This window comes from Lygodium microphyllum, chromosome 10 (assembly GCF_053477565.2).
Source record: "Lygodium microphyllum isolate KBCC chromosome 10, Lygodium_microphyllum_v1.1.10, whole genome shotgun sequence".
In the NCBI taxonomy this organism is placed as follows: Eukaryota; Viridiplantae; Streptophyta; class Polypodiopsida; order Schizaeales; family Lygodiaceae; genus Lygodium; species Lygodium microphyllum.
The window spans coordinates 51533102-51558848 of NC_141144.1; the positions used below are offsets into that span (position 1 = coordinate 51533102).

Here is a 25747-nt window from a genome sequence, read left to right on the forward strand (position 1 = left end):
AGTCTCAAGGCCTTGCAGATCGTGATTTGTAATGGAGTGCTGCAAAGAAAACAAAATTCTAACTGTTAGAAACATGATTGTTAGTACAAAGAATATTTCAAAAAAACAAACAAGCAAAATAAAAGAGAAACTTACAAAGTCCTCCAAATATGTCCTGTGGCCACCACTCCCAAGATGATGGACCACTCCGGCCTCGAGTCGTGCCCTCGCCACCTCCTGCTGCTGACTCCAATGTCCTGGTGAATCTGTAGCCTTCTCCCTCAGTCGGCGCCAGTCGTCTGCATCTAACCACTCGGGCTTTGCAGCCCCACTCTTGATTGCCTTGCATGCGTCAGATCGTCTATGTGACATGTATGCATGCATGCAATCCATCATCCAACCCGTAGAGAATCTATCTACTACGGCTGGCACCGGAAACTCCTCGTGCAAGGATGCTACTATGTAGTCCTTTCTCCCCTCCGGTACGTTCTTCCAATGATCGAGGACGTTGTGCCGAAAAACTTGTTGGCACAACTCTCTCATGCGAGCCATCACCCTCCTCCCCTCAATCATTCATGATGATGGCTCCTGACCTACTATCAACCAGATATCCATAACCCCTAGGAGTCTTCCTAAGATGGGTCCTCTCCCATCTCCGTCCACGCTCCTGGGCATATCCAGGAGACCCCTCTATATCCGGTGTACCGACGGGGGTAACCTCTCTCGGAGTGGCACTCAAAGGAGTGCCACCAAAAGGGGTGCCACCTGTGCTGACGGCTACGCAAAAGCCGAAGTAACTGGAGTAGACGTTCCCACAGGTGTGACAAATCCTGGAGGTGATGCAGCTCCAGCTGAATGACAAGACGGAGACACCACATCCGTGTCTCCACAGCAGCATCCCCCTAATCCCGATGCAGTCCCTCCCTCTGGCCCAAGTCGTGAGCGTTGAGATCGTCTGCTCGAAGTTGAAGCATCTGATCACGCTGAAGCAGATCTAGCAAAGCGCCCTGACGAAGAACGAGACAGCTCCTGGTCTACCATCTCTCTGAATCTCGCGAGCTGGTCTGGAGACATGCGTGCCATCATGTCCTGAAACTCCTCATCGTTCATCCCTCGACTCATCCTGAAAATATCACATGCACAGATAAAAAATGGTGTTAGAATAATCAATTTAAACTATACAAAGCACAATAATATAAATCATTTTTTAAAAAATCCCTCTTAAAATGCATATCTTATGTACCTTTATGGAAGATCTAAACAACGAATTGAGTAATACAATTCTCCAAGAATGAAGTATCCTATGGTCCCATGTTAATGTCCTGACACAACTTTGCATACACTGGAAGGTCGATAGACATGTCACCACAAAAGAATGAGTCTGCCTCGTTCTCAAAAAATTCTTGGACTCCTGTATTTCCATCATTATTAGCCGATGCGGGCTCCAAGCTTGCGACGGCCTCCACCCCTTGTAATATCGACCCCTCTATTTGCATATTATCTTCATCTATGCCCGGAATATCGCTTTGATCATATACTCTCGCACTTCGAGGAGTTGAAGGTATAACATACCACCATTGAGGTTGTCGGAGGTTTGGATAGAAGATTACCTGTTCATAAACACGTACAAAGCGAGTTCAAACCATTGTGACATAAACCATGTCGTATTACAATTAGCAAGAAAATGACTCTATGCACCTGTTCACAATGGGCCGGCAACACAAAGGTGTCTCGCAAATCCATCCATTTTTTTTCGGAATCTATTTCGAGAAATCTAGATGGACCTCGTCGAACTATTGCTCCAACTCCTCCGAGTGCCACTTTGAACCACTGCACATCGAATAGTATCATGGAGAAGCTATGGTAATCCACCGTAATAATACTTTGCAAGTTCCCAAAATACTCCATCTCATCCACAACCGTGTTCGGATCCGTTGCTCGTCGCCGGCTCTCTTGCTCAAACCTTGCCATGACACCACAGTCCATTGTGGAGCACATTTTGTCAATACGCTCCACGCGAAAATGCCGTCTGCACGACCATGCTGCACTATATATTTTGTACTGTACATTGAAACACTCAAATTAGATTATGTATATAAAATTTAGATACGACATATTCTAAACCCCTCATCACCTTTGGACTACATCCCCTCGAGAACTCCCACTCCTCCATTGAGACCTCTGTCCCTTCGCTGGATGCTGCGGTGTCGTATTGCTGCGCATTCGAGGTGTGTAAACCACCCAAAAGTCATGTGTGTGATTTGTTACTTTGTACATACTTAGTTGTTATGTTTGCTCTTTCATTCTATGCTGAAGACAGAGAAGAATAAGGAATTTTGGAGAGACTGGCAAATCGTTCCATCGTCAATTCGGCCTGGGACAACCATACCAAGTCAACCTTTGGTGGGAATTTTGCAGCCAAAAACCCCCCCAAGAAGCAAAAGTTGCACCTTTACTTGCAAGAAGTGATATTATAGTTACACGAAATATTGAGTGGGCCAATCTTTTGGTTGGTTTTGAACAAGCAAATCGATATGTTATCATGGACCCTCGAGAAGGATTAATGATGGTTGGGTACATAATTGAATCAAGCCATTGGCTGCTTCGTCAATTTCTACACTGAAGGCGGCCATTCATTGCTTCTATTATGGATGCATCAGGCAATGTCCTATTTACTGTGAGGAGACCGCCTTGGTTCATTAACAGCACGATTTATGCTGAGATAGATGGAGGAGTTGTGGGCTTTGCCAAAAGGAGATGGAATTCGGGAAACGATGTCTTCCTCACCTTCTAAAGATATGTGGATAGGGGCTTTTTCAGGGATAAAGGAGCCGTGCTTTAGGGGAAAGGAGCCGTGCTTTTAGGGGAAAAAGAGAAGCTTTTGTTTTTTTTTGAAAAGTTCTTTGGGGGGAAAAGAAAGAGAAAAAAAAGCAAGGAGTCTGAGGAAGGGAGAGAAGGAGGATAATATGAGCGCAGAATTCTGGGGAGGGAAAGAGAGGACACGCAGGGAAAAAGCTCTGCAATTTGGGGGCACGGGAGAGGATTGGAAGGGAGACAGTGACGATAAAGGACAGAAGAGCATAGGAGAAGTGCAAAAACGGAGGAGAGGAAGGGGAGTGTGGAAGCCTTGCGCAAGAGGAGAGTGTGGGATGAACAGAAGGAGAAGGGGCGCAATACGTCGCAAAGGAGCTGGAGTCGATGACGAAGATTCTTAAACAATCGGAGGAACCTGCAGTAACTGAATGAAAGAAGTATTAGTGAGCTTGCTGAAGATAAAGGAAGTCCTTGACGGACTCTGATCTGCAGAAAATAATGAAATTAACATGTCAGAAGATCACGTTGGTGACGACAATGAAGAAAGGAAGCTGAAGACTAAACGAAGAAGAAGAACGACAAGCTCGATGAAGAGAACCTTGCTGCTGTAGTAATTGAGGATTTGCACTTTGAAGACCCATTGATTATCATGCCTAAGACAGATGCGTTGGAGGAGGGAACGGAAAAGGAGATTGGGGAAGGACGTCGGCCTGCTTGCCTAGTCGTCTCTGTGATTATGCTGTATGATGCAATAGCGTAACAGAAAATTATAAGAGAGAAAGAGGAATGCGGCCTTGAGCAGGAGCTTCGTCTTCAAGGCCTCTAGAACGGATGACTTCGATCATCCTTACAGAATGACAGTCGATAACAGATACAAGAAGGCGGCGGAGAAGAAAATTCAGCTGAAAAATCTCTCACTTGCACAGATGAAGAATCCCTTGCAATAGTGTTGATGATGATGAGGAATCCCGTCAGGATCGCTTGAACCCAGATCCCAGAACCAGAATCACCATAACTAGATTCTTAACCCGCTCGGTTCCCTGTTATCTTGCCGACATCCATCGCAGTCCAGCTCTCTCGCCCCTCTCATATATGCAGAGAAGCTTCTGATTCAGAGGGCAAATTCACAGGCAGAGAGAGAAACACGCAGGCAAACACAGGAGAAGCGAGAGGGAGGCCATCATCATACTGTAGAAGAAGATCCAATCCCCAAAAGGAAAGGTCCCTTTCCCTTTCCTCTGGACAGAAAGCATGGCTGCTATGACCATGTGAAAGCACGATGGCTTCTTAGAAAGAGCTCTGGTTATGTTGCTGCTGCTTGCTTTCTCAGAGGTAGTGAAGATCATCCAGTCCATATCTATTAAGAAGGCAAAGCTCTATGATGCAGATCCACTTGTCCTAAACACATTCCGCAACACAGACATCTCCTTCTTGGTGGAGTGGAATTGCTAGAGGCTGTAGGATTCAACCTACAGACTGAAGGAGATGAGGTTTGGGCTATCAGAGAGGATGCCAGGATTAGTTTTATCTCTGCATATATAAACAAACCTGATTGCCTATAGTTTCTCTGTCAAAACGAGTGGTGCAGGTCACATTTGGAGCCTTCAAGAGCAGCTGTAATACTGATTCTAATAAACTTCAATGGTGTTTGTTGGGCCTCTACTAGTGATAAGAAAAATGGAACACTCATGCTAAACAGATGTTAGAAACTTAAACGCATCGAACAGAAGTGTTTTCTGTTGTTGTGATGTGGAAATATGGTATTTGCTGGAAATGAGGAACATCTGGTTTTTATCCATACCTGCAGAGGTTGACAAGACTGTGTATTGTAGATAAACTCCATGGTTTTCACCAAGGTTTGCCATTTGAATACTAGCAGTTACTGATTATGGACATCATGGAATGTTGAGGCTTTTCTAGACTTTAACTGAATACAATAAGCTTCTGGTTTTGCACATTCAAGTTGCTGTTAAACTAGACACGGTTTTTGTGCTTCTTGTAAGGACAGTCTCAGATTGGCTAGTTAAGCAAAGTCAAGTTAAAAGAACTGGCTATTTGAATACAGAGAATGGGATCTTTTCTTCTCTAAAAGACACCAACAAAGATAAGGCATTGAATAATAATGTGGAATGCGTATGCTGGAAATGTCCGTCCTCTTCGCATATTTGTTGAACTTCTATCCTGAAATTAGTCAAGGTCTTCTGTAGACACGACTTTTCTTTGCTTTCGAAACCCTTCGACATCTTTGGTGAACCCGACGTGAAAGCGTCGCAGAAATTTCAGGATGGGAGATACTTCAGCCTCTATTTCAGCTTCCTCTACAACTCTAGCTGTCTCTACATCAGCTCCATCAATGACTGCTGCGTCAAGTACTTCAACGGAGGATCTAAAATAGATTTTGCAGAATATGTCTATGTATATGCAGCTCCAAAATCAGCAAACACAAATGTATATGCAGCAGCAACAACAATTGCATCAACAGCAGTTGTCTCAGCAAAGGCAACTCTATTCAGAGCAGGAGAATGCAAACAACGCGACTAAGGCTATTGAAGCAGTTGAGAGTGAGAAGAAGTTATTTGACGGGCGTAATGTTTCAGCATATTTGAAGACATATGAGATCAAGATGGGATTTTTTGGAGTTCCTGCTGGACTTATGAGTAAGTACTTCCTTCGTCTTGTCACACCTGCTTTGAGGACAAAAGTGACTAATCTTTTTATTCAAAATACACATTGGCAAGATTTTAAGAAGGCTCTAAAAGAAGAATACTTCCTTGAGGACTTTGGTATGGCTACTCGGCGGTCATTCCGAGAGTGGGTCTACATACCAAACAAAGGTCTTGCTGCTTCAGAGTTGATTCGAGAATTCAAAGAGAGGTATAGTCAGCTTGATGCCATTGAACAAAGAGCATTGGATGTTGAAAAAGTTGAGCTTTTCTTGCAAGCTGCAGATCCTGCTCTTCAAGAAGAATTGGGTGAGCTTCTTGAAGATCGCACGAAGCCTATGGGTCTTAAAATTGATTGGCAAGATGCTCAGGATGCAGTCTCGACTTTGACCAAGAGGAGGATATGGAAGACTCGCCTACAGAATGGTTCCATGACACCTACACCATTATCAGCTCCTATGCCTACTTCTATCCCTGTTATTTCTTCTCCTCCTCAGCCAGTTTCTTGGCCTATGCCAGTGCCTACTGTTTCCACTCCACCTATTCCTCCTCTTCCACGACTGATGCCTACACCTTTTGCTCCAAAACCATCCGCTCCATCGGTACCTACCTCTCTTGATGATATAATCAAAGGCATCACAGATTTGACACTTGAGTCAGTCAAAGCGGAGTTGGTAGGTAAGTTGAAGGAGGAGTTTGCTTCGACTGTGCCTTCTTCTAGTGCTCCTACTGCACCTAGGAGTGCTCCTAGTGCTCCTAGGAGAGATCGGAGATGTATTTGGTGTGATAGTACGGAGCATCAGCATTGCAGGGATTGTGACTCTTTCCAGGATGCAAGGAGGCAGAATTTGGTATATTGGGGGCAAGATGGTAAGATTTGGTTGACTGAGACAGGAGCTCCACTTGCTACCAACTTTAGTAAAGGTGGAATGAAGAAGTTAGTGGAGGACATGGCTGCGCGTACTTCTTATGTGACAGCTAGAGGTGATGCTTCTGCATATGGAGTACAGATTGAGAAGGGATCAGAGACTCAGTCCGCACTATGGACTTATGCTATGGAGATTGCAAACAAGGGGAAAATTCAGCAAACTGTTTTGACTAGTGCAGGCTCTAGCATCAGATCAGAGACAGGTTGGGACTCGCCTGTTGACAGGTACTCTATTTATGCTTATTTGGCTAAATCTCATGGTGCAGATGTATTTGTTGAGGAGAAGCGTAAGAGGGATGAAGAAAATCCAAGTGTAGCTAAGAAGACTAGAGGGGGTGAGTTTGTTACTCCACCTACTGCAGGACCGTCTTCGAGACCAGGGCCAGATCGACAGATGGAGGATGCTCAAAAGAGGGAAAAGAGGCAAGAGCCTAGAGAGAGAAAGCAGCCAGGATTCAGATTGATGTCCGATATTGAGACATCTACAGACATGAAGAAAATCTTTAATGATAAGATACTTGGCAGTGAGGTGACTTTCACTATTTCTGAGATTTTGGGCATCTCAAAAAGAGAGTTTCAGGATCAGTTTCAGGAGGTCTTGAAGAGGAAAATATATGCATTGGCTACCACTGATACACAGGGAGTTTTGATTGGAGAGTTGGATGAGGATGATGATGAGGTTATGGTTGATAATGCTTCTGTTTTTCCGCAGGTAGAGAAGAGGGTTCAGCCTATGCATTATGCTGAAATTGATGAGCCTGTTTTGATACCGCGTAGTCACTTCTCGCGGAGCCATTGGGCTAGGGCAACTACAGAGACGATGGTAAAGGTTGGAGAAAAACAGGTGCCTTATGTTGCATTGGTTGATCATGGTTCAGAGATTAATCTCATAGTTCGTGGAGTTTATGAGAGTAACAGATGGCCTATGGATGTAGAGCATGGGTGGCGTATGAGAGCCGCCAATAACACTGCAGGTGATTTATATGCTGCTTGCCCTAGTGTCAGGGTTTCTATTGGTGATGTAGAGGAGGATTTTCATTTCTTTGTGTAGGATTCATGCTCGTATCCCATAATTCTTGGACAGCCATTCATTACAAAGATGCGCATGGAAACAAAGGTCATGGATGATGGATCTGCTTATGCACGGATTCGCAGTAAAGATGGTATGAGAGCAGTTGAGTTTATGACTGTATGTGTGAACCATGTTAGAAACAGGGATACTCTCAGATATGCACCCTTGCCCACTGTGAGGGATTCGGGTTTTCATTAGGTACCGCCGTTTCGCGAGACGACGGTGGTACAGAGGAGAGGAGATTGGAGTTCTCGCCTCCTGGCAGCAGTGTTTTCTCCTCCGGTTATGTTGGGATTTCAGCAAACAGTTCGATGAGTTATTAGAAGACTTCTAGGTTGCCTAGAGCTGCCAGGCAGTATATATGCAGGAAGGAGAAAAATTTGAAAAATGTAGGAATTTTGGAGGATGATGAGCACATAGATGGGATGTATGACAGTGTGATTTGTGCAGATACGATGACAGAGATGGGAGATATGCTGAAAACTGATATGCTGAATTGTCATGGTAATGTATTAGTGCAGTCCCTGGACATGTTTCATGAAATTGCAGATTTTATGTCACAGATTGAGTCAGAGGCTGAGGTAACTCAGCAAAGAGTGTTGAGTGCTGAAGAAATTCAGCAAATAGTTTTTCCAGCTGGTTATGATCAGCTTTCAGAGAGACAGAGGGCTGAAAAATTTCAGCCAACAGAGTTTACTGCTGAAATATTTCAGCATTCAGAGTTTGGGGTTGTTTCTATGCAGTCCATAGAGCAGAGGGCTGAGAATATTCAGCCATTGGAGTGCAGAATTGCTGATTTACAGCAAGGTTTATGTAATGCAGAAGAGCATAATGAAGCCAGGGTTGACACGAAATACAAAACTGTGGATAAGAAGGTGAAGCCGGTTGCTGTACCGCTTCCACCTGATAGTGATCAGCAAATAGAGAGGGCTGCTAAACAACAAATTTTGAGGAATCCGGAGCATATTGGTCATAAATTTTCAGTAGAGACACTTGCTGAATTGAAAATTGGAAATGGTGATTTCTTGTTACCCATAGAGAAGCAATGCTTTCAGGATATGCTTGAGCGTCATGGAAGGGGATTTGCTTTTTTGCCACATGAGATTGGATGTGTGAATCCTGATATTGTTGCTTCTATGGTCATTTTTACTATTCCTCATATCCCATGGAATCTCCGACCTATTCCAGTACCTAAAGCACACTTGCCAAAGCTGATTGATTTATTGAATGAGAAAATCAGGATGGGAATCCTTGAGCCTTCATCTGCACCATACTCAAACAGGTGGTTTACAGTTCCAAAGAAGAATGGTACTCTCCGATTTATTCAGGACATGCAGCCAGTGAACAGAGTTACTATCAGGAATGTTGGTATAGGTCCAGTTGTGGATGATTTTGCAGAGACATTTGCTGGATGTGCCATCTATTCTTTGGGTGATTTGTATTCAGGGTATGATCAGTTTCAGCTGGCTTTGGAAAGCAGGGACATAACCACCATGAGAACTCCTATTGGGCTTGTCAGGATGTGTATCTTGCCTCAAGGTGCCACTAATTCTGTTGCACATATGATGAATGCCATGCATAAGGTCCTTCGTGATTACATACCTCAGCTTACTATGCCTTTCTTGGATGATGTGCCCATTAAGGGGTGTGCAGAAGAAGAGAAGAATGAGAGCCTAAATGAGCAGGGATGCAGATACTTTGTGGCTGATCATATTTCAGCATGTGAGAAGATTTTGGCCAGGTTAGAAGAAGTGAACTTGACACTTTCAGGGCAAAAATCTGTTTTTGGAGTGAATGAGGTTGTTATTGTTGGGCATATGTGTGGATATTATGGCAGGAAACCCTCACCTGATAAGGTGAATGCTATAGGCAAGATTGCAGAGTATTGTTCTACTACTTCAGAGGTACGGAGATTCATTGGTGCTTGTGTGTTTTATATGATTTGGATACCTCATTTTGCACACATAGCAGATTGTTTGTATCAGCTGCTTCGAAAGGGGCATAAATTTTATTGGGATGAGAGCCACACTAGAGCCATGCGGAAATTGAAGAAGTTATTGCAGAATGCTCCTACTCTCAGGAAAGCGGATTATAATTGTGATAGGCCTATTGTATTGACAGTTGACACTAGTCCAATTGGCATAGGTTGGGCTGTGGGTCAAGATGATGCAAATGGAAATAGGTATGCTATTCGGTTTGGGGCGAAAGTCCTAAACGAGAGACAGAGGAGATATCCGCAAATCAAGAGGGAGTTATTGGGGATTGTCATGGCTCTCAAATGTGACAAGGAGTACTTTATTGGGGCTTCAATTGTGGTAGAGACAGATTGCTTGCCATTGATTGGTATGATCACGAGTTGCTCTACTCCAGATATAGCTATGTTGAGATGGATAGCATATATCAAGTCATTCAATCCGGAATTTAAACACATAGCAGGGAAGGATAATCCAGTGGCAGATATGTTTCTAGAGCCAGATATGATGATGAGGAGACTCTACTTGCAGAAGAGGATGATGCAGAAATTTCAGCCACTATGGTTGATCATGTTTGTCATGTCTATGATATTGTGGCTTTCACAGAAGAGCTCTATGTTGGAGATTGTTTGCAGATTGGCAGGTACCTTAGTACACTAAGCAAAAGAGATGAATGGACAGATGAAGAGTTCAAGAAGATCAGAAGGAAAGCCTATGGTTATTTTCTCGAGGACGGATTTCTTTGGAAGCATCCGAAGAAAAGAGGTGGATTACCTTTGCGGGTTGTCTGTGATAGTGAGACACAGTTGCAGGTGATGAGGGAGTTTCATGAGAGTCCTTGGGCTGGTCATAGAGGAGTATGGGCTACTTATGAGAAAATCAAGGAGAAATATTGGTGGAAAGGCATGTACAAAGATGTTTCTCACTTTGTTGAGACTTGCAGAGACTGCCAGATGTATTCAGTAGTGCGTCATAGAGATGAGCTTCATCCGACCTATCCGCTATGCATTCATTATAAGTGGGTAGTTGATTTGGTTACCATTCCTATGGGTCTATGGCAGATGAGATACATTGTTTTGGCTAGAGAGGATCTTACTAATCATGTTGAGGGCAGATCTTTGAGAACGAAGACCGCTAGTGCAGTGTGTAAGTTCTTATTGGAGGAAATTTTCTGCAGGTATGGTTGTGTGGATAAGATCACTGCGGATCGTGGTGAATTGGATGCAGATGAAGCTAGGGAGTTTTTCTCTCAGCTAGGAATCAAATTGGCTCTAACCACAGCATACAATCCAGAGGGAAATGGGAAGAGTGAAAGAGAGCATCCACCGATAGTGAAAGCATTAGCCAAAGCATGCAGAGGACGGATTGGAGAATGGCCAAGACTTTTACCATTTGCTTTATGGGCTGATCGTACGACTCATAGTGTTACCACAGGATATATGCCTACAGAGTTGATGTATGGTCAGAAACCTGTTATGCCGATTGAGACTTGTGCTTTGACTTGGTCAGTTTTACCTTGGCAGGAGGATTTGACGAGAGAAGAGCTCTTAGCTCTTCGGATTCGACAGTTGGACAGGAGACCTGAGGATCTTCAGCTAGCTATTGACATGTTGAAGGTTGCTAGACTGAGAAATAAGGACAGGTTTGACAGCATGCATCGTTTGCGACCAAGAGCAATAGAAGAGGGAGATTGGGTATTGGTGTTTGATAGCAGTCTTGAAAATCAGCATACTGCACTTTGGAAGATGGTGAAAAGATGGTTTGGACCGTACATAGTCAGACATGTCTTTGATAATGCAACATATGAGCTGACAGAATTGGATGGAACAGTGCTTAGAGTGCCTATTGCTGGAAAAAGAATCAAGATTTTCAAGAAAAGAGATGATGAGGATTATGCACTGGAAGAATTTTCAAGAGAAGAGCAACGACAAGAAACTCCAATGGAAGAGACAGATGATATAGCTGATAATCTTGTTGATCTACCGGAAATGCATAACGAAGAGATTGATTTGTTTGTGGATCTTGATGATAATGATCATGGGTAGTTGGCCCATCCGAAGGATGCGCAGGATTAGAGGGGGTGGATGTCGTATTGCTGCGCATTCGAGGTGTGTAAACCACCCAAAAGTCATGTGTGTGATTTGATACTTTGTACATACTTAGTTGTTATGTTTGCTCTTTCATTCTATGCTGAAGACGGAGAAGAATAAGGAATTTTGGAGAGACTGGCAAACCGTTCCATCGTCAATTCGGCCTAGGACAACCATACCAAGTCAACCTTTGGTGGGAATTTTGCAGCCAAAAACCCCCCCAAGAAGCAAAAGTTGCACCTTTACTTGCAAGAAGTGATATTATAGTTACACGAAATATTGAGTGGGCCAATCTTTTGGTTGGTTTTGAACAAGCAAATCGATATGTTATCATGGACCCTCGAGAAGGATTAATGATGGTTGGGTACATAATTGAATCAAGCCATTGGCTGCTTCGTCAATTTCTACACCGAAGGCGGCCATTCATTGCTTCTATTATGGATGCATCAGGCAATGTCCTATTTACTGTGAGGAGACCGCCTTGGTTCATTAACAGCACGATTTATGCTGAGATAGATGGAGGAGTTGTGGGCTTTGCCAAAAGGAGATGGAATTCGGGAAACGATGTCTTCCTCACCTTCTAAAGATATGTGGATAGGGGCTTTTTCAGGGATAAAGGAGCTGTGCTTTAGGGGAAAGGAGCCGTGCTTTTGGGGGAAAAAGAGAAGCTTTTGTTTTTTTTTGAAAAGTGCTTTGGGGGGAAAAGAAAGAGAAAAAAAAGCAAGGAGTCTGAGGAAGGGAGAGAAGGAGGATAATACGAGCGCAGAATTCTGGGGAGGGAAAGAGAGGACACGCAGGGAAAAAGCTCTGCAATTTGGGGCCACGGGAGAGGATTGGAAGGGAGACAGTGACGATAAAGGACAGAAGAGCATAGGAGAAGTGCAAAAACAGAGGAGAGGAAGGGGAGTGTGGAAGCCTTGCGCAAGAGGAGAGTGTGGGATGAACAGAAGGAGAAGGGGCGCAATACGTCGCAAAGGAGCTGGAGTCGATGACGAAGATTCTAAAACAATCGGAGGAACCTGCAGTAATTGAAGGAAAGAAGTATTAGTGAGCTTGCTGAAGATAAAGGAAGTCCTTGACGGACTCTGATCTGCAGAAAATAATGAAATTAACATGTCAGAAGATCACGTTGGTGACGACAATGAAGAAAGGAAGCTGAAGACTGAACGAAGAAGAAGAACGACAAGCTCGATGAAGAGAACCTTGCTGCTGTAGTAACTGAGGATTTGCACTTTGAAGACCCATTGATTATCATGCCTAAGACAGATGCGTTGGAGGAGGGAACGGAAAAGGAGATTGGGGAAGGACGTCGGCCTGCCTGCCTAGTCGTCTCTGTGATTATGCTGTATGATGCAATAGCGTAACAGAAAATTATAAGAGAGAAAGAGGAATGCGGCCTTGAGCAGGAGCTTCGTCTTCGAGGCCTCTGGAACGGATGACTTTGATCATCCTTACAGAATGACAGTCGATAACAGATACAAGAAGGCGGCGGAGAAGAAAATTCAGCTGAAAAATCTCTCACTTGCACAGATGAAGAATCCCTTGCAATAGTATTGATGATGATGAGGAATCCCGTCAGGATCGCTTGAACCCAGATCCCAGAACCAGAATCACCCATAACTAGATTCTTAACCTGCTCGGTTCCCTGTTATCTTGCCGACATCCATCGCAGTCCAGCTCTCTCGCCCCTCTCATATATGCAGAGAAGCTTCTGATTCAGAGGGCAAATTCACAGGCAGAGAGAGAAACACGCAGGCAAACACAGGAGAAGTGAGAGGGAGGCCGTCATCATACTGCAGAAGAAGATCCAATCCCCAAAAGGAAAGGTCCCTTTCCCTTTCCTCTGGACAGAAAGCATGGCTGCTATGACCATGCGAAAGCACGATGGCTTCTTAGAAAGAGCTCTGGTTATGTTGCTGCTGCTTGCTTTCTCAGAGGTAGTGAAGATCATCCAGTCCATATCTATTAAGAAGGCAAAGCTCTATGATGCAGATCCACTTGTCCTAAACACATTCCGCAACACAGACATCTCCTTCTTGGTGGAGTGGAATTGCTAGAGGCTGTAGGATTCAGCCTACAGACTGAAGGAGACGAGGTTTGGGCTATCAGAGAGGATGCCAGGATCAGTTTTATCTCTGCATATATAAACAAACCTGATTGCCTATAGTTTCTCTGTCAAAACGAGTGGTGCAGGTCACATTTGGAGCCTTCAAGAGCAGCTGTAATACTGATTCTAATAAACTTCAATGGTGTTTGTTGGGCCTCTACTAGTGATAAGAAAAATGGAACACTCATGCTAAACAGATGTTAGAAACTTAAACGCATCGAACATAAGTGTTTTCTGTTGTTGTGATGTGGAAATATGGTATTTGCTGCAAATGAGAAACATCTGGTTTTTATCCATACCTGCAGAGGTTGACAAGACTGTGTATTGTAGATAAACTCCATGGTTTTCACCAAGGTTTGCCATTTGAATACTAGCAGTTACTGATTATGGACAGCATGGAATGTTGAGGATTTTCTAGACTTTAACTGAATACAATAAGCTTCTGGTTCTGCACATTCAAGTTGTTGTTAAACTAGACACGGTTTTTGTGCTTCTTGTAAGGACAGTCTCAGATTGGCTAGTTAAGCAAAGTCAAGTTAAAAGAACTGGCTATTTGAATACAGAGAATGGGATCTTTTCTTCTCTAAAAGACACCAACAAAGATAAGGCATTGAATAATAATGTGGAATGCGTATGCTGGAAATGTCCGTCCTCTTCGCATATTTGTTGAACTTCTATCCTGAAATTAGTCAAGGTCTTCTGTAGACACGACTTTTCTTTGCTTTCGAAACCCTTCGACAGCGGTCAAGGCTCCATGCAACCATCGTGTTGACATAAACCGCGGCATCTCCTCCATGCCTTTGGGATATCGAATCGGTCGATGACACGTACTGCGTTGGAATTCAGCTCGCGCTTCCTCTCGATCTTGCCTTGCAATCTGGTACTTGGGGAGCCACGTCTCCATGGAGGCATGGTTCAACATACAAAAGCGATTCACCTTCTCTTCCATTGAGGCATCCATTTATTTTTCTACCCCATTTCCAACCACCACATCTCCAGTCAGTCTATCATCGTCCTTCATCGTCCATAGCATTTCATTGTCTGGTTCCACCGTTGGTAGCCATTGTGAGATATGCACTAACGCCTCTGACACCAACCAACCTTCCGCCATGCTACCTTCTGGCCGAGCTCGTTGTCGCACAAAGCCTTTCAGGGTTTTCATGAAACGCTCCAGGAAGAACATCCATCGCGTATGGATAGGTCCAGTAATCTCCACTTCGTCCACAAGTTGCACAAGAAGGTGGACTTGTATCGTGAGCATGCTAGTAGGCAGATATTTCTCAAAGAGACAGACCGTCTCCACTGCTCCCCGCCTCGCAGATTCAATAGAGGACGTCTTAATCTCTTTCTGTGAGATCCATTGCACCAAAGTCGACAACTTGTAAATGGCCCCACGAATTTCTAGAGTAAGGCATCCTGCGATCGCAATCGGTAGGACAAACTGCCACAAATGAGAAAGCATTATGAATAATGGCCACTTTTCAAATTGCAAAATGCCCACGCTAATTACAATCCATTCTGTTCACAAACCTAACATATCTTATGCCAATCATGGGATATTAGCCCCGACAATTGGTCATCTTTAGAAAATGCGGACCTGAGAGAACGCATCATACCTGTCGGAGTGCGGATAGGCTTGATTACTTGCTTCACAATGCACTCTTCTTTGGTGGACAAAACCCAAGGAGCGCGAGGAAGCTGCACTCCCCCTTCAGCACTCGACTGCGGCCAAAGCCATTAGGGGAGTTTTGAGGTCTCGAAAATGCCCTGTAAGAGATCCTAGAGAGAGAAAACAATTTACGAAATAAAATCATTTTATAGAATTTTTAAAAGGTTTATATTTTGGTAAGTTAAAATATCAAAATTTGTTAATAAATCATTGTCGTGATATTCTCGTGGTCACATCAAACCTAGAAATCTAGGTCGCCATAAAGTTGGCAAGGTTGTCATAATGAAGATCTTACCTCTCCTCATTAAAGTGAAAAGTAATATTCAATTTGAATTTTGGTGGATACTCGATTGCCTCCCTCCATCGTTTCTCCATCGTTTCTCTCTTCTTTTTTTCTTCTCCTTATTAGTCTCTTCTTTGTTTTCGTTCTTGCTTCTAATCATATCCTTAGCTATGGATCAATCACCCAATGATCTCTGTAACTCAGCTATGGATCAATCATCTAATGATCTCTGTAGCTCTCATAAAAGACCTCTCTATCATCTTCATATTGAGTTGGACAGTGAGTATGAACCGATAAGAAAGAGAACAAAATCTATCACGGTTACAGAGTCTATGAAACATATACTGAGGTTTGAAGGAAAGAAGAATATTGATCTTTGGTTAGATGGAAAGCTATATCCCAAAGATCCTAGCAGAAATAGCACTCCTCCTTTCTATAATAGCTCGTCATTAATGAGGTTTATTGGTGATGGCTACAATGGATTTTTAGGTTATACACTTAATCTTGTTGCAGAAAAGGATATCCTTGGACTAGAGAATCATCTTTTGATGAAACACAATATAGAGTTGTTGCAGAAGCTAGAGGATTGTCAACAAAAAATTCATTCATTGGAAAAGCGTATCAAAGCTTATCAACAAAAGCAAACTTTATTAGGCCTTCGAAATCGACAAAGAGCTCTTAAAAATATTGAGAATCTCAAACGAGGAGGAGGAGGCTGTGGTAAAAGAATCCAAGCAGCAAGGTATATTTTTTTTCACTTGAAAAATCTTAAATATGGCTTTATTTAAACTACTTGCATTGATTTGTGATGTTAATTTTTCTTAGATCTCTTCTACAACCAAATGCAAGTGAAAGAGATTCTTTAAAAGCAGCTCAGTTTTATTATCATCTTCTTCCTTCAGTGGTTTCAAAGGATATTTTGGAGAATAAGAAATTTAAAAAGGCAAAGAAACAATGCTTGGAGTCATTTGTGAAGGATCATTCTTTGGATTCTGAGTTAGTACAGAAGACACTGGATAGTATTGGTATCAGTCGAGATGCTTATATGCAACTTTTCCAACTTTTACAATCAAATATGAAGCAAGGACAGGTACACAATTGCATACTTCCGAAACCATTTGTGGTTAGGACTATCAGACAGAGAGTTAATAGCAAAGTGATGGAGATTCTAGGTGAGCCTTTTCATATCAAGGCTAGCTTCAAGGGCAAGAAAAAGGAGGTTACATTCAATGAGTTTAACAATATTTTCCTTGACTTGCCCACCCTACAATGCTTAATGATCAAATTTTATGACTTGTCAGTAGCTGAGGCACAGGGAGTGGCTAGATTTGTGATTAAACTTGATGAAAGTGAGATTCTGAAATGTAAAAAACTGGAGAGAATATCTATCACCTTGATGAATAGAGCACTTTCGTCAAGTCATTGCAATCACTCAACATCATTTAGTGTTCAATCTGAATATAACATCTGGTGGCTAGGAGCATTTGAGGTAGATATTGAGAATTTTGATATACTATATTGGGTTTTTCATCAAACATCAATACCTAATGTTATTCAAAGGCAACAAGCAGGAGAAGAGCTATTTGTTGAAGGATTAGGGAACTACAGGATTGAGTGGCACATAGCTGGTGACCTAAAGACACTCAAATGTATGGATAATGTATCAAAGGGAGCTAACTCGAGATCTCCTTGCTTATACTGCATGTCACCAGCTATAGAGTTAAACTCAAGCAATTGGAATAGAGCTCCCTCTAGGCACAATAAGGATCCACAGTTTAAACCAGTCTTGGACATTCCTTTAGCGAATGCCCATATTTGTACACTTCATGCACTTTGCAGGATAATCAAAAAGCTTGTTCATCTCTATATAGGATTTGCATGGAAGTTGAAGCCATTATCAACTAGAACAGATGCTATAACAAAGGTTGAAAAAGTTCTCTCTGCAATTGGTTTGCATGGTGGCAATGTTGTTATTGAACCAGATCTTCAAAAGTCTAAGGATGGTAATTGTGTCCCAAAAAAACCATCTATTGGTGGAGTGAAGGCTAGAAGGTTTCTAGGCTTTCATGGAAGACTTGGCAAGATAAACTCGAGAAATGGTGGCTCAACTATTAAACTTAATCAGTGGAAATCCCTACATAATGCAGTTAAGGATCACACTGATAATGGACAAGCTCGAAATAGAAAAGCTAAAGTTAGGGAAACACTAGACAAAGTGTTTTTTTATTGTGATAAGACTGAATGGAATGACGATGATCTCAAAGACTCTAAAAACCAATTGAACCTTTTCAAAAAGGCGATGACAGAAGCTTGGGGTGATCAACACTTTACTCACTATATGGTAAGAAGTTTGTATATGTTTGTTTCTTCATTGTCGAACTCATATAATGTTTTTTAATAACTTTCCTTATTTGTTGACTATGCAACATATTCTATACAACCATGCTCCATACTTTATTAAACAATATGGATCTCTATCTATCTGGTCAACCCAAGGTATGGAAAAATCACATTATCAAGCAAGAACAAAATATTTCAGACATACAAGACATAGAGGTGGAAGACACAAAGCCAACAGTTTATTAGAGGTCTTTCAATGGTTCTATCGACAAATTTGGCATAAATTCAAGCTTAAAGATACAACCACATCAAGCAATACATCATCTTTAGCAAGGACTATACAAATTGTTACCCAAAGAAGAAAAGATAGATATTTAAATTCTTGCGCAAAGCAAAGATTTACAGAATGGTTACAAACCAAACAAAGAGTTGGGAAAAGATGGGTTTCAAGAAACCCTTAATCTTTGGCATCTTCTAGTTTGATTGTGTTGCAGAAGAGTCCTTAGTTTCAGGCACCTCGACAGGGCCTTCAGTGGAGTCCTTGGTTTCAGGTAGCTCGACAGGGCCTCTAGAGGAATCTTTTGTTTCATCCCACTCAATAATACCTCTGTATTTCAAAAACTCTTGTTTCCGATAGCCTGGAAGAAGCTTCAAATTCTTACTATCTCCTGCATAAGAGAGCAAATAGGAGCCAAGAACTCCAAAATATCGAGCTCTAGATCCACTGTATCCAGGCATAAAGCCAAAAACTCTTATGGCTTATTCCTTCTCCACCAAAATGATCTTGTCCAAACCTCTGCTGAAAACTTGAGATCCAATAACCTTTGAGATAGCTCTCAAAGCCATCATTGGTAGACTTGGAGAGCTTGACAATCTACTATGATATATTACAATTGTTTGATTGTTTAAGTTTCCAATATAATGGCCAAGGCTTTGATTTTTTCCAAGCTTCATTGGCCTAGAGCCCTTGGCCCTTCCAAGAAAGTTGTCCAGATCTTCAATCTCAATCTATAGAACAAACCACAACAGTACAAGATATAAGATATTTATCTATAATGCATAATAAAGTCTAACATAAACTCAATGGGTAACTTCGAATTATATTTCATACCTTAGGGTGTTCATCTTCTTCAAGAAGACTATCATCATAAAGATTTATTGAACTCTTGGGCTTCTCATCTGATGGAGACTTCAATCTCTCTTCATACCCTACATCATCAATATGAAGTTTCTTCTGGACCTGCAAGAACTCTTCTTCTGTAGGTAGCCCCCCCTTTTCGTATTCTATGACCTGATTAATACATGTATGTAAGGCTATAGAGCTATCTTGGAAATTCTCTCCCTCAACATCAAGACTTGCTAGTGGTTCTTGTTCATAACCTATAAAATTCATGTCATTTTTGCCCCAACTTGCAAGGATTGCTAAGCAATAATCTTCTCTAAGATCAAAAAGATGTTGAATATCATTTAGCAACACATATCTCTTCTTGTTGATAAGATAAGTGGGAAATGTTGGAACACAGGCAAGAGGACCTTCTTCATTAACCTGTGCACTTGGCTCAATCTCCTTTTCTTCCACCATTGTGATATTGTCACTCTTGAATAAACCTACATCAAAACCTTGGACAAGTTGATTCTCAACATCTTCTTGGAACATCTCCTCCTTCTCTTCGACCTCCTTATCCATACTTGCAATATCCTCTAGCTTTCTCTGTTGGTCTATATCTGGAGAAGAATTTTCCATGTACTGAAGATACACAATAAATCCAACGTCCTTGTGGATTAGAAGGCATTGGTGTTGGTACCTGTGGAAAGGGCAACATGTTTCTTTCTTTCTGAATTCCTCATCAATGAGGTTGAACCTGCCGAGCAAAGTTGACCTGGATGTATTGGTGGCTCCCATGACATCAGTATAATGAACAAATCCATTGACTTCCAAACCTTGCACATGTTTATCATAAAAACATCTGTACTCCTTAAGTTTATCATCAAGATCCTCCAATAACTCCTTCAAATCAAAAGGAACATTGAAAATTTCCCTGATATAGAAAAACTTGGAAGAATTTCCAGTGATGTGTAAAAAATCAAAGAGCCTATCATCAGATGTCTCAATTATCTCCTCCTCATCCATTCCTTCCAGAGATAGCTTCCTCTTTGTCATTTTGACCAGAAAAATATTTATCCCTGAAAAAAAAAAGCAGAAAAGAACCAATATCCAATAAAACAAGATGATATCATGGAAAGAGGCCCCAACATTGATTTTCCAAGACAAAAATATCAAAACAGGAGAATTTTTTTAGTTGACCGGTGAAACGCGAAAATTCAAGTGTGAAAGGCAAATGCCTGTGAAGGAATCGCGTTTCATCGGACACTAGCTTGAAGACAAAAATTATTCTAAAATGTGGTCGGTGAAACGCAATACTAAGCAAAATATCATCAACAGAGACATTTTCTCGCGTTTTACTTGTTAAAAATTGCAAATGAAGAAAGGAAACATGAACAATAAATATATTCTATGGAAACACACAAATTGATGATATAATCATTTTTGGAAAAGCTATGCTGCTTTTGAAAGATAGAAAGCACATAACATCTTTAATTGTTTAAGTGTTATAAAACATTCTTTCTATATTAATCACATTTATTTTGTTAAAATGCTTGTAATAAAAAAATTGTTACCTATCAAAGATTGTTGAACTGCTCTCCACACAGGATGCAAGGACCTTAAAGGGAAGTCGAGACGAAATTTTGACAGAGAAGAAGACAATGTCGGAGAAATGGGTTTGAAATGCTTTTATATCGACCGTTAAGCATGTGGTGATAGTTCCAACGAAAAAGTTTGTGTAATAATGGAAAAATACGTGTACACGTGTCTGACTTAACACAGCGTAATAAACTCCTTAGAAGACGTGCGCATTCTCTTTTTCCAAAAATACGTTACACGTGTGTTAAATAACCCTTTTCCAAGTAAATAAAAAATTCCGATAAGCGAGACTACGTCACACGTGTGTTATTAACACTTTGCGAAGAACGTTGAGTCCATGCAAATTCACCACCTTCAGCTTTCATCGCATTTCATCGCTACTCCATCTTTGTTTTTGGTGTTCCTTCCAGTCTCCAAGCATTTCCTTCCAATCTCCAAGCATTTCACTGCTTCTCCAACAAAGCAAACCTTCAAGCATATTGTCATCTTTAGGCTGAGATTGTGAAGAACAAGCTAAAAAGAAGGTATGGTTTCTGCATCTTGCTTTTCAATAACAAGCTCCATTCAATGCATTGTTTTAATATTTTTCCTTAATCCTTTATGTTATTATTAGCTCATGACCACTACAAAAGAATTTTTTCCACAGTGAAAGCATTCCTAAATATTGTGGATATTTAAGGAAATCTTACTGTGATCTGCATGAGCTATCTGAAATCCATGCTGCTGTTAATAATTACTTATCTGAGCATTCCATGCTCTCGGTGCCTGTTTCTTTCCTCCCTATGGATATTTTAAGTAATCTTAAAAGATTTCCTTGGATCAAAGCTCTTTTTTCTTGGTTTTGTCAATTTTTATGCTATTCATGAGCTGTCCAGTGAAACGCGAAAATAAGGTGCTTCAAGCAGGTTTCCTGGCTTAAATTCGCGTTTCACTGGACACAATGGAAAACAAGTCCGGTGAAACGCGAAAAGAAGCAGTTGCAAGGAGGCGCTTTGCTTGACACTCGCGTTTCACATTGTCAATTTTTATGCTATTCATGAGCTGTCCGGTGAAACGCGAAAATAAGGTACTTCAAGCAGGTTTCCTGGCTTAAATTCGTGTTTCACTGGACACAATGGACAACAAGTCCGGTGAAACGCGAAAAGAAGCATCTGCAAGGAGGCGCCTTGCTTGACACTCGCGTTTCACTAGACAGCTCGAGAAAAATTCAGCTGATACGAGAAAATGCCATGCAGCATAGATAACTCTTGTCTGGGACTCGTGTTTTTCTTTACATGCTGGAGAAGAAGTAACAAATGTTTTTTTGGCAGATGGCTAGGACTAAGTCAACAGCAAGAAAAGAGAAGATTGATCCGAGTCAAAGATTCATCAGTCTTCAAAGCCTCAGAAGCTCTCTAGAAAGTCAAAGCCAAGGAGAAGGTTTTCTCAAAATGTCAGGTGTCTAAGGGAGATTAGGAAGGCAGTAAATGCTCTTGACAATGCAATTCCAAAGTTGTCTTTTCAGAGGCTTGTCAGGGAAATTTGTGACAGATATAGTTTGGATAGTTTCAGATGGACAAGAACAGCTCTTAATTGTATACAGGAAGCCACAGAGGATTTTCTAATTGAGTTTTTCCAAGATGCCTACATTTTTGCTGCTCATGCTCATAGGCTCACACTCATGGACAAGGACATGGTAATTCTTAGGAGGCTAAGATATAGATTTTCAAAGGTCCTTGACCCAATTCCCCTCACTGATATGAAGACATTTAATATCCTTAATGTGCCCCCAGCTAGAAGAAAGAAAGATGATTCTGGTGTCAGGGTTGAGGATGTCACCCATGAGAAGGATACAAGGCAACATGAAAAAGAGGAGAATGCTAAAGAGGAACAAGCAGATAAATGGAGAGAGTATAGGAAGCAAAGGGTTGAAGAAAGGGAAATAGAGCAACTAGAGTCCTTTGAAAATGAGCTAGCCACCCTTCTTGAAGCAACTAATCCAAAAGGATTCAGTGTGTTTTGTTTCTTACCTGGTGACTTAGGCAAAAGAACTGAGGTTCTCTCCTTTGATGCTGGATGTGTTCAGATTCTTGAGGATAAAAGAAGAGAAGTAAATGACACTCTTATTCTTGCTGGCCTAAGGTATGCCCATCCATAATTACTTATACTTTTTGATATCTTTTTAGCAATAAGATTTTTCTTGTTTATACTCACTATTTCTATGCCTTTTCTAGGTGTATAATACATGAGTTTCCTTTGGATATACAACAAAAAATTGAGGTTTTTGATCCATCTGTCTCATTCTTTATGAGGAATGAGCTTGATGCAAGTTTTATTGAGCACTGGCTCAATTTGATTGACTTCCATACTTTGGAGCTGCTTATAATTCCATATAATGAAAAGTAAGTGATTCAATATTCTATTAGAGTTTTTGAGATTTTATCCTACTAATTTGTTGAGATATGATTGCTTTTAGTTCTCATTGGAGCTTGATTGCAATAGACCTTGTGGATAAGCAATGCTTTTTAATCAACTCTATGAAAGGAAGCCATGGAAATGCTAAATTATAAGTTATATTATCCAAGGGCTCCTTGATATTTCAATTCTTTTTTTTGTAAGTACTCTAAATTTCAACATATTTTATATACAGAGGTGCCAAAAGATTAATTGAAGAGCTAGAGAAAAGACCCCCTATGCCATCTGATTTGCTTGCAACAATGCAATATAGACAAGTTGCGGTAAGTTATTCATTAAAATAATTGAAACATGAGTTTATTCTATGAACTACCATTCGTCCTCTTTATAGTTTTACTTTGTGTTGGTGGTTGCAGTGTCCCCATCAGGATGATAGCCATTCTTGTGGCTGGAGGGTGATTGCAAATGCTAGAAGAATGGTTAACTTTGTTTATCTTAATGATGATAAACATGTAAAGGTAATATGAAAGATGCTAAACTTTAAGATAGATATTAATTGCAAATAGTCCATTGATGATAAAAATATAGTCTATTGTAAGAACAATAATGAACTAAAACTCTTTTTTCTATAAATGTGTGACAGTTTTCGAAGGATTGCTATACATCTGAGCATATTTGGTACATCAGAGCAAAGCTCTTGAAGTATATGATGGTCAATTGTATACATCCAACAACAAAGATTGGTGGGGATTTGCACCATGAAGGAGATGCGGTGCCTATAACCACGGAAGGCAAATCCACAGCTTCAACACCTTCTATACCCAAGACATCAAAGAAAGGCAAAAGGACTCCTAGAAAGGATAGTTCTCCAAAAAAGAAATAGCTTTGCCATATCGCCTTGTAGGCCTTCATATATAGAAATTTGCCCTTCAGCCCTTGTATATCTCATAGAGATGGTAGATAGACATCTGCTACAAAATTTGTACATGTATTTTATATTGATAGTAAAGATATCTTTTCTTGAATGTCATTGCAGTGTATTTTATTTTCTCTCCTTTTCGATATCTGCAAAAAATAAATTACAAATGTTTGTTAGTTAGAAAGTGAGATCTTGATATACATCTAAGTAGATATAATATGATGTGAAAACTTACTCGTTTCTTGTCAAGTTGGAATACAAAGGAGCATGGTAGTTCAATGTCTTCATTTTGTAAATCCATCCTCACTTGATGTAGCGTACATGATTTTCTGATCTTTAAGATTGCAATAATATCCTCGTTGAACCAAATATCAAGATCCACAATAGGATCCTTGCTGAAGTCATTAAGATTCTGGTCTAAAGCAACTAGACTACTACCAACAAAATGCCATCGACTATAGTAAAAGCTAAGGATAAAATTTTGAGTAGCAATCATATATTTACAAGCTATAGAGTCTTGATCTATCTTACATATAATTTTTCCTTCTGTCCTTGTATCCCATCCTTCATCAACAAATTGTATGATATGATCATATGTTAGTCTCTTCACTGAAAGCATGGTTTTTGTTATTCTTATCTCCATATTAGAGAAGAAATCAATAAATATATTAATAGGCATAAATAAAGTAACTTTGCTTAGCCTACTTGAGATATTAGATTTTAGTGCTTTCTGGATCTCAGAAAATATCTTACATCTATAGCCCTCGCTAGTAGCTGGACTTGGCAAAGGCCACTCAAAGCTTGAAAAATCTAGCAAAGGAAGGAGCTTTATTGATCCCCATTGGCAACGCCGCATAGGAATAACATAAGAATGGTCATAAAAGAATATTCCATTCTCTGCAAGCTCTGTCTTCTTTCTACCTCTATACATTTCTTCTCCAATTGAACCATGTATAACATCAATAACATCAATAATAGATTCCACTGGTTGCCATTCCTCAAGATTAGAGGGATAGACATCTACAAGACAAACAAATATTATAATGGAAAAACCTAAACCATGTTTAAGAAAGGAAAAACTTTAAGAATCAAATTCTTACAATTTGGTCTATGCATTGGAAGCTTTGAAGATCCAGGTTTCAAACACAGCTCTTTATGCATGAACACATGTTGCACTAGTACCTCTTTGATACTATTCTTATTTGCTCCAAGCTTAAAATCTCGGATTCTGCCCTTCCAAGCAGAGATAAACGAGCTCTCATGTCTTTGCCTTTTTCCACGTTTTGCTTGTTGCATGGTGATCCAACTACCTTTGCTAATGATAGTAGGAATCCATCTTCCATCAGTTTGGAATGAGTTAAACACTGATATGGATGTGATTTGGGAGCTTGGACGCCTTGTTGAAGGTCGAATTTCTGTATCCATGGTAGAAGAGAGAGATACACACACACATACACACACACACACACACACACACACACACACACACACACACGCACACACAGAGGACTAGGCTATCATAACGGAGGGAAAAACAATAGAGGAATAAAAGAAAGGAGGGAAAAAACTAAGCGCCATGCTTTTCACCAATTTGAATTTCGATTACATCAGTCATTATCATTAATCTAGAAACATCATTAAATAAAAGTAGCCGAGACTCTATGCCATTAATGCAAAATATGTCATAATCACGAATATAAGAGACTAAAAATACATAATAAAAATACAAATTCATAATATTATCATATTTATATATTTTTGTAAAATGATTTTTTAATTTTTTTAAATTAGAAGTTCCGTTACGGAGGCTTT

At 40.7% G+C, this 25747-nt stretch overlaps 1 protein-coding gene across 1 annotated transcript in view; it reads left to right on the plus strand.

Moving 5' to 3' along the window:
* Window positions 1-23543, plus strand: part of LOC148029992 (uncharacterized) — a 55946-nt gene extending 32403 nt beyond the window's left edge. Inside the window, exon 4 of the mRNA XM_087687345.1 lies at window positions 23433-23543. Coding sequence (XP_087543471.1) covers window positions 23433-23543 — 111 coding nt within the window. The remainder of the gene's footprint in view (window positions 1-23432) is intronic.
* The last annotated feature ends 2204 nt before the right edge of the window (window positions 23544-25747 follow it).